This window comes from Filicampus tigris, chromosome 13, assembly GCF_054856515.1.
Source record: "Filicampus tigris isolate MCC_2025a chromosome 13, RoL_Ftig_1.0, whole genome shotgun sequence".
NCBI classification, from domain to species: Eukaryota; Metazoa; Chordata; class Actinopteri; order Syngnathiformes; family Syngnathidae; genus Filicampus; species Filicampus tigris.
Window position 1 is genome coordinate 2639601 of NC_141229.1, and position 24064 is coordinate 2663664.

At 42.8% G+C, this 24064-nt stretch overlaps 1 protein-coding gene across 2 annotated transcripts in view; it reads right to left on the reverse strand.

Moving 5' to 3' along the window:
• slc25a21 (solute carrier family 25 member 21) overlaps positions 1-24064 on the reverse strand; it is an 87176-nt gene that overhangs the window by 2060 nt on the left and 61052 nt on the right. For both annotated transcript variants that reach the window (XM_086049660.1, XM_086049661.1), the window contains 6 exons: positions 15183-15266; positions 10456-10522; positions 9441-9500; positions 5192-5299; positions 4932-5096; positions 575-756 (listed from right to left, as the gene is read on the reverse strand). In XM_086049660.1, coding sequence (XP_085905786.1) covers positions 575-756; positions 4932-5096; positions 5192-5299; positions 9441-9500; positions 10456-10522; positions 15183-15266 — 666 coding nt within the window. The remainder of the gene's footprint in view (positions 1-574; positions 757-4931; positions 5097-5191; positions 5300-9440; positions 9501-10455; positions 10523-15182; positions 15267-24064) is intronic.

The following is a 24064-nucleotide window of genomic DNA, read 5'->3' on the forward strand; positions in this document are numbered from 1 at the left end:
CACTGTCAATGTTAATGTTGACACAAAGCCAAACAGTACGTAACCACGTGTCAACATTTGGGTCGGGTGCGACATTGTCATCGTCAACACAATCACCACAGTCCAGTTGTGACCGATCCGGTGCCCCGACAACGACATGACCTGGCTGTCAATGAGAATAGTCACAAGCTTGAAAAAAAAAAAAAAAAAAAAAAAAAAAGCTCAATCATTATCAAACCATGTGTCAACGCGTTGCTCCATCATGCCGCTGTCACAATCGACATTGACAAAAAGTCCATCCCAATGCAACGATGTCACGAATGCCAACGACGGTGTCAAGATTTTGGTCCGATGCGACATTGTCAATCACCATATGTCAACTTTTCAGTCTGCTCTCAAGGCCAATATTGACAAAAAAAAAAAAAAAAAAAAAGTCCGTCACTTTATAATCATGAGTCATCATCTCAGTCCAGTACGTCACCGGTCACGATAATGGCGCCGCATTTTTTTGGGGGCGGGGTATTATCAAAATATCAAGACTGGCAGCTAACCCGAACAAAACCGAGCGAGCACGTCCCCGCGAGGTTGTCCCTACCCTTCCTCGCGGTAGACCAGCGCCATGGTCTGGAAGCAGGTGCGGTACTTGATCTGGCCGGCGACCGGCTGCGGGCCTTGGATGCGACTCTTGGCCACGTCCCAGGGGATGTTGACGCAGGAGGAGATGGTTCCGGACGCCAGGCCGATGGCGAACTTCCTCAGAAATTCCAAGGTGGGGTCCTGGTGAACACACGATTGATCACGTAAAAAGAGGGCTTGTCCAAACTTTTTTTCCCGCCAAGGTAAGGCGGTTTTATTGAAATCGCACAACTCAAAACTCAATCGGCTTTACCCAAGCAAAAGCATCACGCTTGGAGGCGTGTACAAACGAACGGACAGAGGCGGTCAAAAGGCAAAGCAGAGAGAACAGAAGTAGCTTACGGAGAATTGTTGAAAGGACACACATTGACAACAATTAGACACATTTACAAAAAAATAAATAAATTAAAGTCGTATGAATTGGAGCGCGATAAGTTACGATATTTAGAGTCACACAGTTATTTAAAAGGGGAAGTCAACGCAAACATTTTTTTTTTTTTTTTTTTCAAGAACATGCTCTATGCAAGCCCACTAGTTGAAACGGGACATTCTGATAAATATTGCGTTTGTGGAATAAGTGTTAACCCCCTCGTTTTTTAGCTATCTCTGGTGGCGGCCATTTTGTCACTTCTGTCGACTGAAAATGACATCACAACCTCTCACAACGACCAATCACAGCTCAGATTCAGAAAACAGTTCAGCCGTGATTAGGCGTTGTGAGCAGTTGTGATGTCATCTTCAGTCGACGGAAGAGACAAAATGGCCGCCCCCCCAGTGATGGCTAAAAACGTTATATTCCACAAACGCAAAATGAATCAGAATGCCGTGTTTCAACTTGTGGGCCAGCTGGGGTCATATTCTTGAAAAAAATAGGTTTAAGTTGCAACGCTAGCAATTTTTCACGTATTAAATAAAATCGGGCCCTTACGAAGGAAGTTCATGCTGCCATTTCGTGATTACGCAATTGTTATAGTTCCTCCGAGGCTGCGTCGTAGTTAACCGTTATTAGCAACGCGACAAGATTTCCCCAAAACAACCGTCTGTCAAAATGATGAGTCGAGTTGGAATGGTCACTTCAACCGGAGTACAAGGCACCGAGAATTGTGAAAATTGGATGATGGGTTCAGGAGAAATGAATTGTTTTTGGGGCGGGGAGTGGGGGGTGAGGGGGTTGCTTTTGTGTGTAATATCACCTGTGGAAAATCTGACCAGCAAAAAATGACCGTGACACAAACGTCGACACTTGCCCTAAAAAGTCAACTTAGCTAGCGCAAATGGATGATAATTGGTAAGAAGCGCAGCAGAGTTGGTCATGCAGTCAATTTTTTATTGTATTTTATTCTATTTTTTTAGGATTTCCACGAATATGGTGAGCACTCGCGTCACGTTGCTACTGTTATGTGCTCTATTCGCTGCCATGCTATCTTAGCTTAGCAATTTTAGCGAGCGCTTGATTTCGGGCTCGTGCTGTATACTCGTGTGCAGTAATCCGACTACTTTTGCAAGATAACAACACTGGTTGCGGGCCATGTCAAACGTTATTCGGTGGGACGCTAAAATAAAGTTAAAAAAAGTATTCCACGGTCCGGACTTTACTGATGCGCAGTGATTGTAAGATGGTAGTGGCAAGCGGGCATATGATTGCAAGGCTGGCATGAAAGCCGCCATCATTTTATGGTAGCGGGGCTGGGGGTGGGGGTGTGCCAGATTTAGTGCTTCCTGATTGGCTGAGCAGAAGCACATGTTCCCCGGGGAGCCGTGAGGATTTATAAACAGGAATCATGCGGACAGACTTGGGGAGGCATATGGGGACAATTTGGCTAATTTGGCGGCGACTCGGCACACAGGCGTATTACTGTACCCCCGCCGCCCAGCGCACTCCCCTCTCAAGAAAAAGGGGCCAGACTCAAGAGAGCTCTGACAGCTAATTGGCCAGGAGATTTTTTTTTTTTTTTTTTTTTTACAAATGACAGCAGCACACCCCAAGAGGCAGCCTAAATCAACAGCTAATCCCTAACATCTTTCCACTGGACTTCAGGGGCGGAGGTACAAGCGTCCCCTAAAGACAGCCTTAAGACACGCACCCCCTTTGGCATCGCCGCAGAATTGGCGCACCCCCTCCAACCCCATCAAGTACATCCCAAAACTTTGAGGGGGTCGCGCACACCCTTCGCGAGAACAGTCTTTCCGAGAAACATCGCAGATTCTGACCGTTGGCGCACCCCCCCAGCTAGATCAGCCTTTTCACGAAGCCGAAGGCCTTTTCACACTGCACTTGAATGAACGGGTTTGCCGACGGTGCCCCTGTGCTCTACTAAGTGCAGCGTGAAAAGGCATTTAGGCAACATAAGCCCTTCAAACATCGTGTCCCTCGAAACACCTCCGGATGAGTTTTTAAATCTAACTTATCGAAAGATTATAAACCGTGCACCTCCTTCACCGTTTCGACGGAGGTTTGTGCGTCCGTTGTTTTCAGCCATGCACTCTGGTCAACATCCTCACAGAGCTGGCGCACCCTTTAAAGACCCTCAGCTAGTTCACTTTCTCTCAAAAGGGCCAAAATATTTGAAGCCGCCTTTGGTATTCTTGACTCAGACACAGCTGGTACAACCCCTCTCTCCTGCACACAACACACCGCTCCTTCAATAGCATGACCGAGTTGGCGCACCTCCTCTGCCCTGTGCACACCCTTAAAAAAAAAAAAAAAAGGCCAAAATAAAATGTGCCATTCGGGCATAGAAATATAACTGCAATTACAGCCAAAACGGTTGATCTCATATGCCCTGCCTCAAGGGTGCGCGCACCACCGTTGATGAATCCGAGACTTGAGTATCGCCATCAAGTGACTTCCTAAGAGCCCTAAGCAAACAACCCCCCGCTTCTCTTTAGCGCTCAAGTGGCGATATGACAGCGGTGAGCACGCTCGGCTGACTTTGAGTCGGCTTTTTTTTTTTTTTTGTGCCAACAGATCAATGGCTCGCGTTGTTGATTGACTTTGGAGCGACGGCATCATCAAAGGGGCCAGTCAACTTGTCAGAGATAACAACTCGGATTCCGCGGATCCCCAGTTCGTACTGTAAACCGAAAAGAAGTGCAGTTGTCTGCTTCCAATTAGTCCTTCCGAGCTAATCCGATGCGCCGGTTTTCGTATGGTAACGTTTCCGTTCTACAAGAACCAACGTTTTTTTGGCCCGCCGGATGCGTAATGTGAAACGGTGGAGCATGTTATGGAGAGCAAAGAGACGAGGTATTAGCGGGGCTGAGACCTCCCCAGCAGGCGACCTCTTGATTTGGGCTTCTGTCAAGCTAATACGGTAAACCCCGACACAGTCCTACTCCCGCTCTCGTCAGACAGCGACAATTGCTTCCAACTAGTGCTGTCAGAAGATTAATCGCGATTAATCGCATTTTTCTACTACATTTTTTAACGACGCTTTGAACCGTTATTTAGTTGAGTCAAATCTAGGAATTAATGTGGAAAAAAGTACATTTCAATTCAAAGACTGTTCTAATAGCTTTCTTTGATCCTTGAATACGATTCTTTTCCTGTAAAATACAACAGTTGAACGATACACCAAAGATGTACAACAAATATGGTATTTGAATTCGGCCGTGCAAAGTGTGCAAATTATTTTGGATTTCTCCAATGAGCCGTCAAGTCACTTTTTCAGTAAAACCGCGTAAAAGTTCGTATTCGCGATTAATCGCAGTTTTCTACTATATTTTTTACGACGCTTTGAACCGTTATTTAGTTGAGTCAAATCTAGGAATTAATGTGGAAAAAAAGTTCAATTCAAGTTTCAATTCAAAGACTGTTCTAATAGCTTTCTTTGATCCTTGAATGCGATTCTTTTCCTGTAAAATACAACAGTTGAACGATACACCAAAGATGTACAACAACTATGGTATTTGAATTCGGCCGTGCAAACTGTGCAAATTATTTGGGATTTCTCCAATGAGCCGTCAAGTATCTTTTTCAGTAAAACCGCGTAAAAGTCCGTATTTGCGATTAATCGCGATTAATCTTTTGACAGCCCTACAGTTTCAACACAAGTGAGCGGGACAGGGCCGTGTCCGGTGTTGCACTTCAGTTCCCGTGTCTGCATCTTTCACAAAGATCAGTGACGGGCGAAAAGTCCGGTATTGTCAAAAATAAAACGCTTGCATTTGAAGCCCACAAAGCCAATTTGTAGCACTCAGGCTGGCTTGTTTCCCTTTGATGGGTTTGAACTGGCAGATACTGACACCTGCAGGGCTTCATCGGAACAAGGTAAAATCCAAACACGGAAGGTGAGCAGTCTGGACCGGCACATTACCGGGTTAGCGGGGATAGCATCCTTGACGTTGAAGTAGAAACCAAAGTAGATCATGTTGAAGACTCCGTGGCGTCCCAGGGTGGACGTCAGTCCTTTGTTCAGACCCTTCAGTCCGAAGCCGTCAGTCTTGAGGATGTGTCTCGCCTGAGCGAACGAGGACGGTTGCTGCGGAGCAGGAAATCAAATGCCGTCAAAATGGAGAAAAAAAAAAAGGCGGCATGGGGGGAAAAAAAACAACAAAATTCTTTTATTTAACGCACCTGTTTGAAGGCGTCTCTGTTGGCCTGGAGACTGACTTTGACCACCTCGAACGGATTGACAACGACCGCCTCGGTCAAACCTGCGCCGAGTCCTGCTGCCGACAGTGCCTGGAAGATGTCGGGCGGGGGTTTTTAGAGAGTTGACAAAAAAACAAAAAAAAGTTCAGGTAACGTTGCTCAGAACATTCTTAAAACTGCTGGGTGAAAATTTGGCGAAATAGTGTAGCTAACTCAGCGCTAGGTCCAAAAGGGGCTGAGCCAATGTTGGGTTATTTATACCCAGTGCATTGGGGTTGAGGATTCAACCTAGCATGCTGGGGTCAAGATTTTGATCCAACATGGGGTTAAAAACTACCCATGTTGATGAGCTAAAACTACCAAAAAATGGGTTGCTAGGTTATCAGCATAGGCGCATCATTATCTGCGTCACAAAGAAAGGTCTTTGTTGAATACGTTTTTTTCATTGGCTACTTTTACACGGACAAAGTTATTCGGGTTAAAAGCCCGATCGGAATAAAAATGCCTCAACCCATTCGGAATATTCTGAGCGGATCAAACCCATCCCGATCTGGATTTTATTCCGAACGAGAGGGGCGGTTTATGTGCATTGATAATCCGATCGGGGTGATGATCGCTTAATCCGAAATTTCGGAACAAACCGTCTTTACCGCGTATGTTTGTGACGTCGGTATACACCGTTTCTGTTATGGCCGGAAGCTAGCCGAAGCAGAGCGAGGGAAAGACGGCACGTGCAAGATTGAACTAGTACATTCGCCGATCCATGAAGAAGTATTAATTTGACGTAACAGTGCAAACGGGGAAAAACACGCAAAATAACGCTACATTTAAAGAAGAAATGGACAGAGCGATGTTTTGTTGACACGAAAGTCACTACGGCTTCTTCTACTTTTACTACTATTTCCGGTATATTTGGTCAATCTGCGTATGTCAAAATAATTTGCTCCAATTGAAATCCTCATCGGATTTTTTGTGTCCATGAAACAGTGTAACCGATTTTAAACCGATTAAAGAAATGTTGTCCGTGTAAAATCAGCCATTTTGTTTAATTAAGTTTTATGTATCAAAAGTTCGAGAGGCGTCAGGAGTCGGCGAATATGCGTACTGGTAAAAAAGTGCAATCGAACATCCTTATGAAAGGTCTTGCCAAGGGACCCAACTGGAGAGTTTGAACCCCAGTGTTGTTACCAAACGAGCCTTCCGGCCACCAACGACATTTTCTAAGAACCTTACATTCAATTTATTTCAACTCCAGCACGCTTAAAAAAAAAAAAAAAAAAAAAAAAGTCCAAAAGCAACCCTATCTGCTAAAAATCAAACGGCTACCCAGCGAGTAGGTTAGGAAAACCAACTCGGCATTTTTTTGGGGCTGTGTATTATTCCCCAACACACACCTACCCCACCAGGTGAGTAATTTCCACAAATGTGGAAATAAAAAAATAAATCAAGTTGAAAATTGCCATCTAAATCATATCTAGCCCATTAAAAGCCGTCATTATTGCCGGTTACACAACATCCCAACTGCGAGCGTTCACCCAAGACCTGAAATTAAGCGATGTCGCAACACTGCATGTATTTGCACGAAGACGGCGCAGCGCGTGCGCGCGCGCACACACACGCTGGCGTAATGGGAGCATGTCAAGAACGTGTCTATAGCTCATTACTCTTCCCGACCTCTTTATCCCGCTGTCAGAGCCCCGGCCGGGAGCCATCCTCCTCAGACATGCCCCCGGCCGCCGTATTTACACAGGCCGCCGCTGCCACCTTTTGCATTCTGCATTGGTCTTATTGCCCCGCCGCGTCCGCCTTAATCACGCTGAAGGCATTCAGCTGCACCCGCCGCACGACGACAGACAGGCAACGTTCCTACACATTTGAAACACCTAAAGTACATACTTGTTCCCCAGAACCTTGTAATTAATTAAAAAAAAAAAAAAAAGATGGTAATTCCAGGTTAAAAAAAAAAACAGACGTACGTGTATGATGTGAATAAAACAATCATGCAATTAAATGTAGGTGCACTTTATTTCAATTTTTAAAAATATTTTTTAATAAAACAAAAACTGTACTTTGGCATTTTAGTTTGATTTGTACTTTTAAATTATTTCAAGGCATTGTATTCAAAATTCAAAATTATAAACATAAGTTCAAGCATTACACTTTCATTTAATTATTTTCTAATGATGTTTTTAAATAAAAATGTTCAAGCGTGTCTTTGAGGACAAAATTTCCCTTGTGGGATCAATACATACCTTACGGCACTCTCTTTAACCGTTTTTAAGGCGAGAGTCCAACCGATGTGGATTTTTGAGACCGATGCCGATTCTGATATTCGGCAGAATAAAGAGCTAATAACCGATTAATCGGTGGATTAAAAAAATAGATAATGAATAAAATAACCAATTTTTTCTATCCTCTAATGCTGACAACAATAAGATATTAATTACAGTGACAGTTTCATAATACTTTGTCCTTTAGTATTTGCTTAACGTTACAAGAGAGAAAAATCGGTCAAAAATGGCAGATTTATTTTAGCAGGGGATGTTTTAATGTCATTATATTTGTCTTACGAAGTAATATTAATAGTAATGTTAATGTAAAAAAAAAAGTCTGCAAGAATCAGAAAAAAACCTCATCAGATTTTTGCCAATTTTATAAGCGCCAATATCGGCCGAGTAAATCGACAGGCCAATTAGTCAGTCGGGCCCTATTTTAAGACATTATTTTTAGGCTTTAATAAATACAACAGTGCTTACAATGTCGGAAACAAATACTGTACTTTTCCAAACAATACTTCCTAATTCCATACTTTTGCAGACTTGTGACGCCATAAACTCAAATTCCATACTTGCATAAGAAAGTGAGAGCGCCATTCTTCAGCGATGATCGTATTTGTTCTGAAATCTGGAGCAAAAGGAGGAGATGACGCGTGATGGATGGGCCGAGTAAACAGCCCTCCGCCAATGGCTGTAAAAACACACACGCACGCACGTCGAGGATATACGATGTGCCGGGGCGGACGTCGGCGCTGCAGGTACGCCATCCATCACGGCTGACACCTGGTCGCCACCCGAGCAGCCGCCCGCCCGCCCTTACAAAACGGCGACGGCCGAAACCGATGAGACGCTGGGACGTGCGTCCGCCCAGCAAATATGTCTGATCTCGCTTTGTGTTTTGAGCGCATGCTAACACTTTCAAGGGTGAAAAGTAAACTGGAACAGGTAAATCCAGCTATAAGTTGGTTTTGTTTTTGACGGTACCCTTGAAAAATAGTTGCATTTAAAGGTGGAATCCTTTTCTTTTTGTTTAAATACGTGCTTTAAAATTTCAATATCGCCATTCCGGCAACTAAATCAACTTCTTGTGGCCTTTAATTGTTGTTACAGTTTATCGTTCCTGTCACATTGGCAATTTGCATTATTTTTCCGATGACTACTAATATTAAGCAGATAAATTTTGATCGGGATGAATACATTTTTAAAGTTTTTTCACATTTTCTTAACTACAACAATACTGTATAATTCAGTTTGAAAACGTATACGGAACTGTTTTTTTTATTTTGTATTTTTTTAAACTTTTGCTGAGGTAAAGTGCAAAAAAAAATGCAAATGTCGGCATATACAGCATAGACGAAAACTGGATAACAAAAAATATATTTTTTTAAAATTTACATCCACAAAGACTCTCAGGCTATGCTAATTAGCTGTGAACGGCAGCAGCATCCTAAACTACGGTAGCATTTTTTTCTTAACTCACAATGCTGTTTATTAAAACTGTTATGTAACTTAATACATCTGTGTCTATTGTCACCACGCATAAACAATTCGTCTTATTCGCCCTCCATCCTCTCGGCGCCAAATTATCGGTGGGATATTCATCCCAAAAAGCGCACCCTTTCACGTTTGCAACCCTTAAAAACTCTACGTTCAAATGTTCGCTCCCCATACGTGTACATTCCGACAATTTACCACCGCGCCAAGTGCATGTCGGTAATAAATGTGTGCAAAGTTGTCACGCGTTTGAATGAGAAACCGCATCGCAAACATGAAGGCCAACCACTTATGCATTCGAAAATGGTGCAAATTATTCTTGGCATCCGTCACCAGGTGAGGCGAAACACTGACGTTGTGTACAATGTTCTTCCTGTTCCGTGTGTGTGTGTGTGTGTGTGTGTGTTTATCTTTCCAGTGAGAGTGTACTCAGGTGCTTGTGTGTGTGTGTTAAGACTCACCAGGCCCGGAGACAAAGGGGTCAAATTCAGCAGCTTCTTGTACTGCTCAAAGGTGAAAAACTGCAGAGCGGAGAGAGAGAGAGAGAGAGAGAGAGAGAAAGTAAGGAATCGAGAAATTGAGACAAATGAGTGTTGACGACTTGACACAGGCGCAACGCCCACACCTGTAGCGCATGAAGCGACTTGGGAGGTGGAAGTGTAATCATTCTCAAAGTCAGAGATGGGTAGCACAGGGTTCACTGAACGGCATGTATTTCAAAAATGAGGGTAGGCCTATCTATCCATCGCAGAATCAAAAACCTATGATAATGGCTAATAAGAAAGTAGCGGTTGATACATTTACGGTTGGGAAGAGGCCAGCGCCCTTGCACTTCCGGTGGATTTTGTTGTTGTTGTTTAAAAATCAAGTAGTCTGTAAAATAGCTAGCAAGCTAGACAGCTAGCTAGCAATCTGGACAGCAAGCTAACAAGCGAGACAGCTAGCTAACAAGCGAGACAGCTATATAGTTTGGTATAAAGGTGAGACATTTTATTCACCCTGTGAGGGAAATTCAATTGTTACGGCAGCAATAGTCATGAATAAATATTTGTATTAATAAGCAGCGTTGAGGAGGAATTTAAATACATTTCGATTAGGTTTAATGTACGTTGGTGTATGCTAAGTAACTGTGCTACAGTAGTATTTGTACTTTAGCAGAATATAATATTGACAGTGACAATTCATGACATCAATTACAATTTACTATTGAGAGTAATTTAAGTGTCCACTATTAGTTTTTTTTTTGCTATCAGTGAGGGCTCACTATTAGAATTGGCTTTAATTAGCCGCAATATTGCCGCCCACTGTTGTCACAAGATGGGGCTTGGTTGCGACACAGCGCTAACTACTTGTAAGTCAATATTTGGGCTGGCCCAACAGAACAAACAGGAGCGGGCGGGCGGTCCAGGCGGCGCTAATGACTGACGGGCATGACGCGTGCGGTTAGCAATCTGGCGCCGCGCCAACTCGACTCACCTTGACCGCCCTCTTGGGCGTCTCAGCCAGGATGGGAGGCAAAATTCCCTTGTAGAAGCCAAAGATTCTGCGGGGAGAAGAGAAGCTATCATTATACAGTATGCTCAAACGCAACCCCTGCAACTTTGAACCCGTCTTTGATCCTTTTTAATTTGTGAAACAAATCACACAGAACAATGTCAATCCTTTGCTGGCTTAACATCATCCCCCAATCCTTTAGATCAGTATTTATTTATTTTTTTTAAGTGTGGTAATAGCACCACAAGTCACAAAACAAGCACGTTTAAAAGCACATTCATACACGAGCTGCCAATGGCCACCATTCACGGCAACTCACTCAATTCTACGCGCTTATTCGCTGGCGCCCACGTCACTCACCAGGCCAGGCCCTGCCTTTTTTAAAGACATACACCCTCAAAGTCACAGATACTACAAAAGAACCTGAGGATGGCGACTCCAAATGGACAAAAATAATACCAGCACTTCACATGTACTCTGTGTTATTGTAGTTCATAAAGCCAAAAGAAATTTGATCTGATTACTCGATGACCGAAAACAGACCGATTCTTTAAAATCTATTAAATATCAAGCATCGCTTTATAATGTAAAATATTCCGGAGCACTATTATTCCTCATTCAAACACACATTACAATTTTTGTTGTTTTTACTGGGAAGGCTGGAATAAGTACTTCAACATTGCCTGTACAAATGTCCATTTCGATTATTTCCACGGGGTGGAGAAACAACACAATTGGTATAAAGTCAGACCTTCATGGCTCCACTGCAGTTGACAGTGAGGACAAGTTGACCAGCATGTGGACAGCGCGGCGTGTTGTGGCAACATTGACTGCAACCAACACAGATGATGCCGGACGATTGCCCACAAGCGTAAATATTGGCGTTGCTCTACAAATAAGCGGGTTATTACACCAATTATGACATAGCTATTCTCTGTATGCTCCAACTGAACTTATTTTCACGGGTTGCAAAGCGGCGACGTAACATGCTAGTTTAACATTCGAAGACAAGGTGGCATAAATGCGGGCGGACGGCCATGCAAATGGCGGCCGCAGATTTCCCGGGTGTGGTCGGACCTCCAGGTGAGTGAAAATTTGCTACAGGACAAACATGGCCGCCACCATTTGACTGCTGGTTTGCATTCCAATGTCAAGTGTACACTTTTTGGCTTTCCTTACGCAAACGACACAAAAGCGAAAGGGGGGGGCCACTTCTGCTTTGAATGAAGCTTTCCTTAATAGTAACAGCCCGTGTCGCTCACAATAATAACAAACGGGGCGGCCCCGGCCCTCGTTCCGTCCCGAGGACGCTCAGCGGGGGGGGAAGGCGAGCCGCCCCCGAGAGAACCTTTTCACATGTAAACAAGCCGGCGTGCTTCATCTGCAAATATTTTCACTTTCCCACTGCCTCGGCTCAACCCTCGACTTTAGCGCCCTTAATTAGCAGCACACACGCACACGCCGATGTGACTGCCGTTCATTAAAATTTGGAAACATCAAATAGAATCCACATTTGTCCATGAATAAGGAAGATGATTTTTTTTGTGTGTGCGTGTGGAAATAAACAATAACCAAGGAGGATAACATTTGTGCATTTCAAATGTTTTTTTCCATAGCCAGTTGAATTAATTTTTTTTTTTTAAAAAAAGCCAGAAGAACGATACCTCCAGGAAAAGCTTCAACAGTATTACAGATAAAAAAACCCAAATATTAAAAAAAAAAAACAGACAGGGAATCATGCTTGTGCATTGATAAGATTGTTACACTTGAAAATAAAACAAAAATAACCACTGGTCAACAGCAAACTTTAATCAGAAAGGGCTTTATGTGTTCCATAACGTATTTTTGATGCCGATTTATAAAAGGTCTTTACTTTTTTCCTAGCACATCAGGTTTTGAAGAAATGTTCGGTTTTTTTTGTATTGCTTTCGCAATACTGGATGTATTTTGCCATGCGTTGTCATCCACAGCTAGGACGTTTCAGTAAAAAAACAAAAAACAAAACAAATCCAATATGTTACTGAATGTTACCCTTCATTAAAAAATATTAATAAATATAACTACATTTTAGATAATGGATGGATGGACAACATATTCATGTTAATATATTTTATTGTAAAAACCTGATGTGCTAGAGGGAATACATTTTTTTTTTTTTTTAAATCAAGGGTGGATTGGGAATCATGGCAACATTTTGGGGAAAAATTGACGTTAAATTTTTTTTTTTAATTCATTAGAAATTGTTGACTGGTGTAACGCAACATAAAATGCTGAAAAAACATCCCAATTAAAAAAGGACACTAATATACATGTAAATAAATGTAGGAACTAAACAAAATATGGAAAAAAAGCCACAACAACTGAAGATGAACGGTGAAAAACATGTTTTACATTAGATGAAAATACGAAATCATACATGTAGATTGATAACGGAAGTAATCCGGAATAGTACACTTACAAGTACACAAATAGAAGAAAACAAAAATGGAACAAAAACACATATCATCCAGCAAGCTGGGTCCTCTCCTCTTCTACGGGTTCTCAATGGGGTTGAGGTCTGGGGACTGAGATGACCATTGGACGAGCTTGATTCTGTGTTTTGTCAACCACGTTTACAGTTTTTTCAGTCCGAGAATAAAAACTGTATTCATTTGAAGGCTTGTAATACATGTTAACCGGGGGTGCCAATAACTATGGAGGGCGCTGTATTTGGCTCGAGCCAAATAAAAGCCTATTTTCGCTGCAGACTTGCAGGAAATGAACAGTGGGAGGTAAACGCCACCATGTGTCTGCCAAAAACGAGCCCGCTCGCTTTAACGGCGAGAGGAGACCATTTTTTAATATCGCCGCGACCACGCCTGGGGCCGCGGGCCGGCGCGCCCCAAGAAGGCTGCCGAATAGACCTTTTGTATCGGCCTCCAGACGGGAACACTTAACCCGCTCGGCTGCTGCCGCCGCACCCGCGTCGCGCACGCGTCACGAAAATCGGAAATGAAACATTGTCGTTTGATGTGCGCGTATTTGAACAAACCAGAGCTCAGGTTGACTCTGGAGTGCCCCAGGGATATGTTTATTTTCTGGAATAACTCTGCAACACTATTTGTACAAATCCCCCACTTAAGTGGTTTGGCCCGCAGCGTGTTGCTGCAGAGTACAAAAGAGATAATTGAAGTGGATCTTCAGTGTGTCACGGCGCATTCCAAGACTTGGTTGTGAGATTTCCGAGCCGTCACCACACGGGCCTCTCGCCACCTGATGCGCTTTTTATATCTGCTGTAAAGCTGTCGTCTCGCCGTAAACACAACGAGTGGCCGACACTTTCGCCGACGCCTGCACTGTCTCAGCGAGCTGTCACCGCAACAGGAGGAGGAGGAAGAAGAAGAAGAAGAAGAAGAAGAGGGGCGGGTAGGGCTTGCCCTCAGTTAGCCGGGAACACTTTTCTGTGAATTTGCAGGGCGACCGAGACCTGACGTGTAAAGCACAAATTCCCCATAGCAAAAGATCACCATCAAAACGTATTCAGTTGTAAACTTACTGCAGAATATAAAAAAAATATATAAAATATCTGCTCACTTCAAAATATTTCACATAAAAATCACATAATTGAACCTTAAATGGCAAAATACACACGTACAAAATTGAAAACAAATGTACAATACGGTGTTCGAAAGTCAAAAACACAAATGTACAAAAGTGAAATCTGTTAAATGTGCATTTGCAAAATAAAATACAGTAACAGTTGAAAAACTTCACATTGAAAATTGTCAAATAAAACTGTACAAAAGTGAAAAATGTACAAAATTGAAAGTGAAAAAAAAGTAACTCCATAAAAATCTAACTACAAAGTAAAACGAATGAAAAAAAAGAGATAATTATAGAATTAGATTGCACAAAATTGAAACTACAAAAGTCAAAAAAAAAAAAAATCAGTAAAATATAAATATAGAAAATTAAAAAAAATAACACTATACAAAGAAAAAAGATAAAATTGAAAATAGTACCGTACAAATGCACAAATATTTTCAAAATGTGGAAATGTATATAATTTTAATCAGTAAAATACAAATTAACATAAAATGTACAAAATTCTCAAATTTCCCAAATTGAAAATTGTGCAATAAAATTGTACAAAATTAAGAAATGTACAGAATTGGGAAAATGTGCAAAATTAAGAAAAAATAAAATAAAAAAAACAGTGAAAAATATAAACTACACATTTAAAAAAATTACAATGAAAACAAAATTGAAAACATGGAAGATTGTAAAATTATATTTTACAATTATCAAAAACACATTCCTACCACATTCATAATACATTCATTATTGTCTTTTTTTTTTTTTTCGCAAACGTAATTCTGGATTCCAAAACAGTTCCTGTTATGAATGCTAACACAAATTCTCCGTCACCGCCATTGAAATATTATCAGCCTCATACAAATATCAAACAAATAAAGTTATCCGTGGCTCTACGGTGTACCATCAAGCTAAGTGGTGTCGTATTTTAATCTCACACAAATGCAAAGCAAAGCGGGGTTAAAGGTCAATTTTGTGTAACTTCCTGTGTATTCTGTTCTCTCAAGTCTCAACATCCCTGATTGCCACTGCTGTGGGAGCCTGCTGATGTGTCCTAATTATTCCAGTTGAATCCCAAGCTGCATGCGTACTTTGAATTTTCGCTGTTTTGTGAAGATACAAGAACCGTCACTTACCCTTCGTTGCGGAAAATGGTGCGGAAGCAGTCGCCCAGGCTCTTGTAGCTGGTGGGGTCGCTGGTGCCTCTCTGGATCTGGAACCTGCACGCACACAATCCAAAGTAGATTATTATCATTTAACCAAGCCGTCCTCAACCAGTGGGCCCCAGCCCAGAAGACTGGTACAGACGTAGTCGCCATTTGGTACTTTGCTAATTGATCGTTTTTTTTTTTTTTTTTTTTTTTTTACAGTATTCAGGCAGGTCCAAATGCAGAATTTCGTGCCTTCAGTTGCAGTACCCCATGTTGCCACAACATGCCAGGCAGCGCTGAGCTCAACCGGAAAACATGAAGTATGGTACCCTGTTTGTATTTGTTGCTGCTCAGTGTGTGTTAAAAGAGCAGCAATTTGACCGACCGTAACGTTGATGCTAATTTATCATTATTTCTTATGCTTTCGGGGCACTTCTTCTGAAAGGGGAAATGACGAGGCAGAAGAAGACCGTAAAACTTACCCCCAAAAATCTCCCGCGATAAACAGCGGCTGACTGGAACTAGTTTTTTATGCCAGTATGTCAAACGATTGCATCACGTGAAACCGGTCCGTGGCGAGAAAAAAAAAAAAAAAAAAAAAAAAGAAGCTTGCGGACTGCTTGTTTTCCCAGCCCTCTCGCTTTCATTCATCTCCTCTGAGTCAGGACGAGAGTCTGGTTGGTACCAGCAGACCCCTCCCCCTCCGGGCAGGCAGGCAGGGCTAGCATGGGGGAGGGTTAGAACTCAAACATTTATTTAACCCAAGCCATCCAATTAGCCAGCCGACTTCCCAGTGACCGGTTGCAGAAAAAGTTCCAGGCCCGCTAACACGCTAGTAAGCTCGACGGCAACAGCTCTTCAAGCGACGGTGTAAATGTTTCATGTGACACAGTCGGATCCAAAAGGATCCCCCCCATCCCTCCCCCCCCCCCCGTTTTTTTTTTAGGGTTATTGTGTGGCTAAGGCACACTTTCGCAACCTCGCCAATAAAGGCTGGAGAGCGGTGTTTAAATCTTTTTACTCGACGAACCAGCCGGGGGCCACAGAATGAATTAAAGGCGCCCGTTAAGAGATGAAGGCTTGAGCGTATTGAGGCGATAAGACGTCGTTAAACGTAGCTGCGCCGCTTTGACCCTCGAACCTGGACCATAAACCTGGAAAAAAAACCCAAAAAAACAAACAACCTTTCTGGACCATTAATGAACACAATTAAAAGCCCAGCTAAAGAATATTTACATCGGCGTTGATGAATTTGAAAGTAGGAAAAGCAAGGTGACAAGAAAAGAATCCCGCATCGTATGTCTTCAACTGCAAGGTCAATGGGGTGAGCAGTAAGTCGTCCACGCGGGTGCCTGATAGACCCATAAAGAGCCCCCAGGATCCACTAAAAGGGGGTTAGTGGGGTGCGGTGAGAGGGCTTTCATATCACATAGATCAGAGGTGTGCAAACTTTTTTTCTTCAGAGGGGTACATACAGCAAAATCAAAGGATGCAAAGGTCACTGACATTCTTCACCTTTCATTTTTTGAATACGCTAAAAGCAAGGCCCTGACAGCCGTTGGTCTAGTTTTGCTTGTTTGGGTTGGGTAAGAAATGGAATACCGCTTCCATATTGAACATTTGTAAACATCAAAAAAAAAAAAAAAAAAAAAAAAAAAGAAAATCTTGGATTTTTGCGTTCCAACTTTTTGATCAACGGCTTTCAGAAAATATAAGTTTCATATCGTCAACGGTCATTGAGATATAACGTAACGTAAAGTGAACCTTTATAGACTATATTGTAGAGACGGTAGGTACATCTGTGGTCAAATTATAGTAAAGGTAGCCTAGAAAAAAAACTCCAGAAAATTAAATTAGCCTGTTAATGTTTTTGTAAGAGTCAACATGAAACATGAAAAAATGTGTCAGCCGTATAAATGACTCATCAAAAAAAATCATTTGGCCCTTGTCAAACATGAAGGTTGAATGCTAGATGATACCAGTCCCAGATGACCCGATAGTACTACTACCGCTAGTACGATACTGTTTAAGAAATATGGGTTGGATACATTTTCTCACATTTATTTCACTGCTTCTACAGATTTGTATCTTATTTGTCCTTGAGTCTGTAAACAAAGCTAATTGAAAGATTTGTTAGAAAACAGCGTAGTCATTAACCAAGTAGGTCCGTCCCTGCACTGAGCAGTAACAGAATCCCATGTTCACATTGAGGAAAAAACCAAACAAACCCAAAAGCAATCTTAAGGAAGCTATCTCACCGAGTGGCGAAGGCTTGCGAGTGCTAGCAAACGTAGCGAATGATGTGATTGGTGACTGGAACAAATTGCTTCCTCTTCTCTTGTCTTGACGCACATTGTAGAAAGTAAGTAGTATAGATTAGCATCTTTAGAGGGGTGTCTCCTCAACTCCTATTTGGTGGATGTCCCCATAGCTCAAAATATAGATGTCTGGCACCGTATTAAAAGGGACTCGGGGGTACAAGGGAGGGGACGGAGGAATGAGGGGTGAGGGAGACCCTTGGGCAAAGAACAGAAAGATTTAAGACTACGGGGGGCTTGTAAAGAAATTCAAATTGGGCTTAATTAAAGGCACATGATGCTGAGGGTCAATCTCCCAGCGTCTTCGCCCGGCCCAACGCCGGCCATGAGCCCGTGGCCCGGGTTGCAGTCCCCCGACTCCACAGGTGACCCTGGGGTCACCTCATTTCCTCGTGGCCCTCCGCTACCCTGCCATAAAAAGCCAGGGAGCAAACGGCGAGGCGCGGGCCGGGGAAGATAATAGGGGGGCACCAAAAGAACTCGCGGCCGGGAGGGCGGGGCGGTGGGGGCGTCAAGCCCCCGGCAAGGAAGCAACTCATGTCGCTTTTCACAGCTACCGAGCGTGGAAGCCAGCACTTGAAACGCATGGTGTTGCCATCTCTTCTGGCCATTAAAACAAAACAATTGACACAAATAAACTTAAAAGCTGCCAACTTCCTGGCTCGCCCGTTTTTTTTGGGGTACGGTCTCAGTATTGTTAGCAGGAGTTGTCAAAAAGTTCCGGGTGCCCATAAATGGCGCTCATTTTTATCCTCCATTGTTCTGCTCAACAACTCCAGGACGCTGTGTTTGCCGAAGTATATTCCGGACGCAGATTGGCGAATTTTCCAAATCGGGCAAATCAGCAAAGAAGCCATGTTCACGTGTTCGCCCGACTTGCGTTGTGACTTTCAGCCAGGACATATTTGCGACCATTCCCCCATTTGCATCGACTTAAATCGCATTGCGTGAATAGTATTTTGCATCTGATGTGAACAAACCATTACAGTTGGATGCAACTATGTCGACGAGTCCCGCCCGGCGAGTGGGGCGCAAGGGCGACGGAACAGAGGGAGGGTTCGTGTTACGATTCGTTCGTGAACAGTGTCGTTTGTGAACCGAGGTTTGCCCGTCTGCGTCTTGGCTCAATAAAAGGTTGGGAAACGGCGGACGAGGTAGGAACACTAAACTGCCTCAGCGCTTCTGGCAGATTCATTTGGCTTCCGAGTCAGCCGTGCCGATCGTAAAACTCAGCAGAAAGAAGACCCCAGAACCCCCCCCCCCCCCACACACACACACACACACAACCCCGGGGGCTACTTTGGAAGCTCCGAGCGACTCTTTCAATCGTCGGCTGGCTAAGCGAGCAGAGATAAAGTACACGCGGAGGTGATGATATCTGAGAGTTCATCAAGAGCAACGCCCCCGCCTTTTCTTCACCCACATCCTACTTTCCACGCTCTCTTGTTTGTCTTTTACAGGCCCGGAGCTGCCCGGGCGAGGGTGAAGGCGAGGGCAGATTGGCGGCGAGAACAAGGCGAGTAAGGCGCGACGACTGAAAAGACCTCGTCCGCCGAACGAATCAAGCCATCCGCAGCAATGTCCAAAACAAGGCGGAGTGAAAAGTCTGTGCAAGGTCACGTCCATTCCCGAGACCAGGCGGTAATGGGTTGTGCTTAAAAGATAACATTTTAAGGAGGGGTGATAAAACCATCCTTGCGAGGTTGGAGGCATCTGGACTGACCATTCTGTCGGTCAGCGGATTGATAGGTTGGACTTTGGAAAGGTTAAGGCCAGGTTAGGCTGGTTTCATGGATCCCGGGAGGAGATTCTGAAAAGCTGATCGTTTTTAGAGATCATCAGAGAGAAGGCCCCCAAAACTAGAGCCACGCAAGACACACATTTGAGACGTCTACGACTGATCAGGCGAGGCGAGATAACTATAATAACATCTCTCTTGCCTCTGAGCCGAGTAACGCGATACCGATTTTTTACAACGTCCGAGAATCCACATATGGCGAGGATACAATCCGTATATACCGGTACTTCTTTTATCGTGTCTTGTCTATTGGAAATCACCAACACAGTACGCAGCACATCTCCACCGAAAATAGACTGTATCCAAAGTCTACGGAATCGTTTGTGTTCTCCGGAATCGGATGTCCGTCATCGTGCCAAGACTGACTATATATACACATACATGCATACATATATATTTAACAGCCAGACAGTTAATTTTAATGGGCGGGATCATATAAGACGGTAAAAAAGCCCATTTCACCGCTCCGCCAAGGTTAAGCGGACTTGTCGGAGATGAATGATCTCAGTCATTCACGGTGAGACTGCGGGCACTCCGTCACGCGGACAAGAGAGGACCGTTGACGCCGCTTTGAGGATGAGAGACGGACCGACTGTTGACGGGAGTCTCGCTTTGGAAGACATACTGTGAATAGTAGCCGCGTGATTGGATCTCGGCAGGTTGGGCAGCAAACACCACAAACCAAGACCAGGAACAAACCGAGATCAGGACCAGGCTGAACAAAACTTTCTGAAGCTTTGCCTGTCTCCTGAAACTGATTCAGTCAGACCGGGTCCAGAGAACCTTTACAGGAGAGAATCGTTTCCAAGGAAAAATCCTAACGCCAAATCAAACAAAACTAACACATGGAACCCAGAATGCCAAACGCATTAAAAAGTTGCCTCGAGAAATATGTTGTGTTATTATGATAAATTGTCATCTTTAAGTGAAATAAAGTTATGTTCTGAGAATAAAGTTCTATTTTGTTCAATCAAGTAATTCTTTTGATAAACAAAGATGATAAAAAACATTGGAATGTTATAATGTTACTTCATTTTTAAGATGATTTTTTTTTAAAGATATGTTTTTTCCAAATATGGGTACTATCAATAAATTTTTTTTTTTTAAATGTATTTTTTTTGGGCCATGTTTTGTTTAACGATTGCACTATTCTCAAATGCCATATAGTTCAATTTCGCTCCCATTTAAAAAAGTCCTACTTGGGCGTGTTTAGTAGTCCAGATGTTTCTACCGTGACCCCCTCCGTTTCACCACGGCAGACCGGGAAAAGATGTGCTTCGAAAAACGGCAGACGAGAAGAGGCCAAAACTGACACCCAAACGTTTTCAGCCGCCTGATGTATCGCTCTTTATGTCGTCTTTAAAAGCCCCTCAGCTGCTCGCCTGGAGCGGCTCTACGGAAAAACGGAGCACTTTTATATTCACATTTCCAGGAACTGCTTGCATCAGAGAAAAAGTATTTCTTGGGTGTTTGAAATTGGCTCTTTTTGAGCTCAGCCAAACGCTGTTAACTGAAATGATGGTGCTAATGTTCTAGCAATAACTTTAAATAGTAGCGCGATACACCCCCAAAAAAAAAAAAAAAAAAAAAAAAAAAAAGAACACGAGCAGAGAACTGGCTCGCTTTCTCAGCGCAGGAAGTAGATTTAATTTCACGGCCGGGTGAACATGGTGAAAAACCAGAACCAAAGACGAGGTTAAAATAATACGGTGAGGGCCGCAGACTGGATGGCACGTGTCCACTTGCTCTCATTGTGCCAACTTCAAGATGAAATACCGTGGCGATAGGGTGCAAGACACACTTTCTCAAAGGATTTTGCGCAAATTATTGAATTCTGACATCTTTTTTCCTATTTAAAAGCATTCAATTACGGTGTGGTTGCAAAATAAATAAATGACTTTTTGGGCTCGTACTTTTTCTTGCGGAAGGCGGAATGACACTGTAGATGTAAATGAGGCATTTAACCACCTCCGTTAAGCCCAATTAGCATTAGCGAAGTGGTTCTCAAACATCTGACACCTAAAAAAAATACTTACTTAGCTTTCCAAGTACCACCAACATGACCAACTTTAAAATCTATAAAATAAATGTTCAAAAAACAGACAAAGGTTAATTACAGGAACTTGAAACTGCACTTATCATAATTCAATAAGAATGTATTTCATGTAAGTGAAATAAAAAAAATGTTTCTAAATAAATGTTTGAAAACTGTTATAAAAGATGAAAAATGTATTGTACTTAAAAGTTAAATACAACTGAACTGCATTGACATGTACTGTAATGGATTTAAAAAAAATATGCATAGTTAATACATTTAATTCAGTTTTCCACCAAACACATTTTGTTTCGATAGTTTGTACTAGATTGTAGATGTACAACGATTAAATCGGCAACTAATCAATCAAATTAATTGCTAATTTCATAATCGATTCAAAGATGTTCAAATGCTCAGAATTTTAGCTTCTTAACATTAAACATCCAATTTATGTTGCCCTCCTTAAAAGCTGACTGATTATCTTTGTGTTGAATAAAAAAAATAAATAAAAAAAATGTACTTTGGAAAACAACGAATTTTCTATTTTCTGACATGTTACGTACAAAACCAGTAACTGAATCATAATTTATGTTTGTGCACTGTTAATTTGAAATAAGATCCTGTTTTTGAATGTTATGGAAATTTAAACATGTTATTTTTCATCAATTAATGGACAAAATCGGCAGATTAATCAATGAAAAAAAAAAAGCTAGTTGCAGCCCTACGCGAGTGCAAGCGCAAAGACTCCAATTTACTAGGTTGTGAGAGCTTAACTCGTTTGCTTTGACTGTCCGTCTCAGGAGATTTCGTACCGTGCGAGTTAAAATGGAAAAAAATAAAATAAAAAAAATAAAATAAAATAAAAAAATCGAAAATCACGAGTACAACTGCCATTTTTTTCTTGATTTAGCCATGTACTTTTCTAATTTTCAAATATTTATTTGCCTGGATTAGCGAGACTTCAACGTGCTCCCACTTGTGTACAAATTCGGACTGCCGTCGGAATGGAACGCCGTCGTAAACTGACGACATCCTGCACTAATTTTACAGCCCGAACAAATAGGTTACAAACGACATTTTTCCCTGACATTAAGCTCTAAAACTGCAGTAGCGATTTATGGAAAACTGAGCAGAGGGGGAGGAAATGGATGACCGAACGAGCCATTGGAGTTTTGTTGCGGATCCACTTGCGTTTGGGCCAAGTGGAACGACTGGGGAAAAAAATATGTCTGTGAAATTATTGAAATTGCCTCCTATAAGACAGGAGAAATCATGTTTTTTTTTTTTTTTTCCCCTCAATCAAACAAGTGATCTGGTCTAATCCTGACAGAGGTTTTGCCGTTTTTAATTTGAATTTTGGACTGGAATCAGACAAATATTGACTGTCATTCTGACTACTCCCACATTAGCATAGGTTAGTAGTGCGGCATCTTGACTTGTGTGCAAATTCAAATTACGTAATGGAACTCTGTAATAAACCGGTACGCAGAGGATATGTTTCACTGTTTTTCGTGCCAGGATCACGCTTGGTTTTAAGTGCGCCACATATGATCACCATCGAAAAAAGGAGAACATGATTTGGTACGACCTTGGATACTTGTTTTGGGATTTACACTGTGACCCCCCCAAAATAGGTCTAATGAAAGGTGAGCATATCATGAGCAGCCTTTTGGGAGAACCAAAATTGTTACGTCACAGTCTGGCTCGACCGAAATCAAAAGGCACCAGTCTGTAATTAGCCGAGAGGAATGTGAACTTGACTTGATAATGATTATAGGTGGCGCGCTAGCGAGCAAACACCGACATGCACATCTGCCGTTTTGCGACTAAATCCCCATCTGAGGACGGCATCGAGGCGAGCGCAACATCTGTCAAAACATTACAAAGAAAACGTCGGAGATCATGTTTTGGGGCTTTGGCACATAAAGACCTATATGTCGCACTTACATGGTTTGTGCTCTGCGCTGCCGGGAAAGCCATCAGACCCCAGATTCTCATCTTGAATGCTCATTGGAATATCATCTGAGAACGGCATCGTCATACGTAATGCCTGATTTGGAGCTTTTTAGCTGAAATGGTCAATAAAAACAAAACAAACAAAAAAACAAACAAAATGAAAATCGGTTGGGGTCCAAGAAGCCATTCAAGATCACACAAGGCGAATCGAGGTTATTTTCAGTAGTCAACGTTGAGAAATTCCGCATTTTCACATTGCTTTGGATCATTTTTCAATGAGCAGCCAAGTATGAAAACATTCCTTATTCCCACCCACCGGCCGAGCGAGCATTATCGAGAGTCATGGAATCTCTTGCCGGTCGAATTCAAAAAGGCCGACCGAACCGAACATGCTCTGACGCAATCCCGCCCCTCCCTTAGAGTATTTAATTGTGGTGAGGAGGGGAGCGGAGGGTTTAGGCTTGCTGACCGCTGACCTGACTACCATTTTACAAGGAAAGATCAGCTATCAGGCTGCGGCCGGCGCTTTGTGACCTGCTGGGTCGGGGTGGTGTCAGGGATTCCTCCAGGAGTGACTCGGGGTTCACCGAGCAGTCGGGGGGCAAAGCGTTGCTGAGGAAAGGGGGCGGGGGGGGGGGGGGGTGGCGCATCTTAAAGCACAGTGCCCTCCCTCCCTCCCTCCCTCAGAAAGGCAGGACGTCATCCGTCAAAGCCCTCGTCAAAGATCACTTTCAAGAACACACTTTAAAGCGTGCTGAGA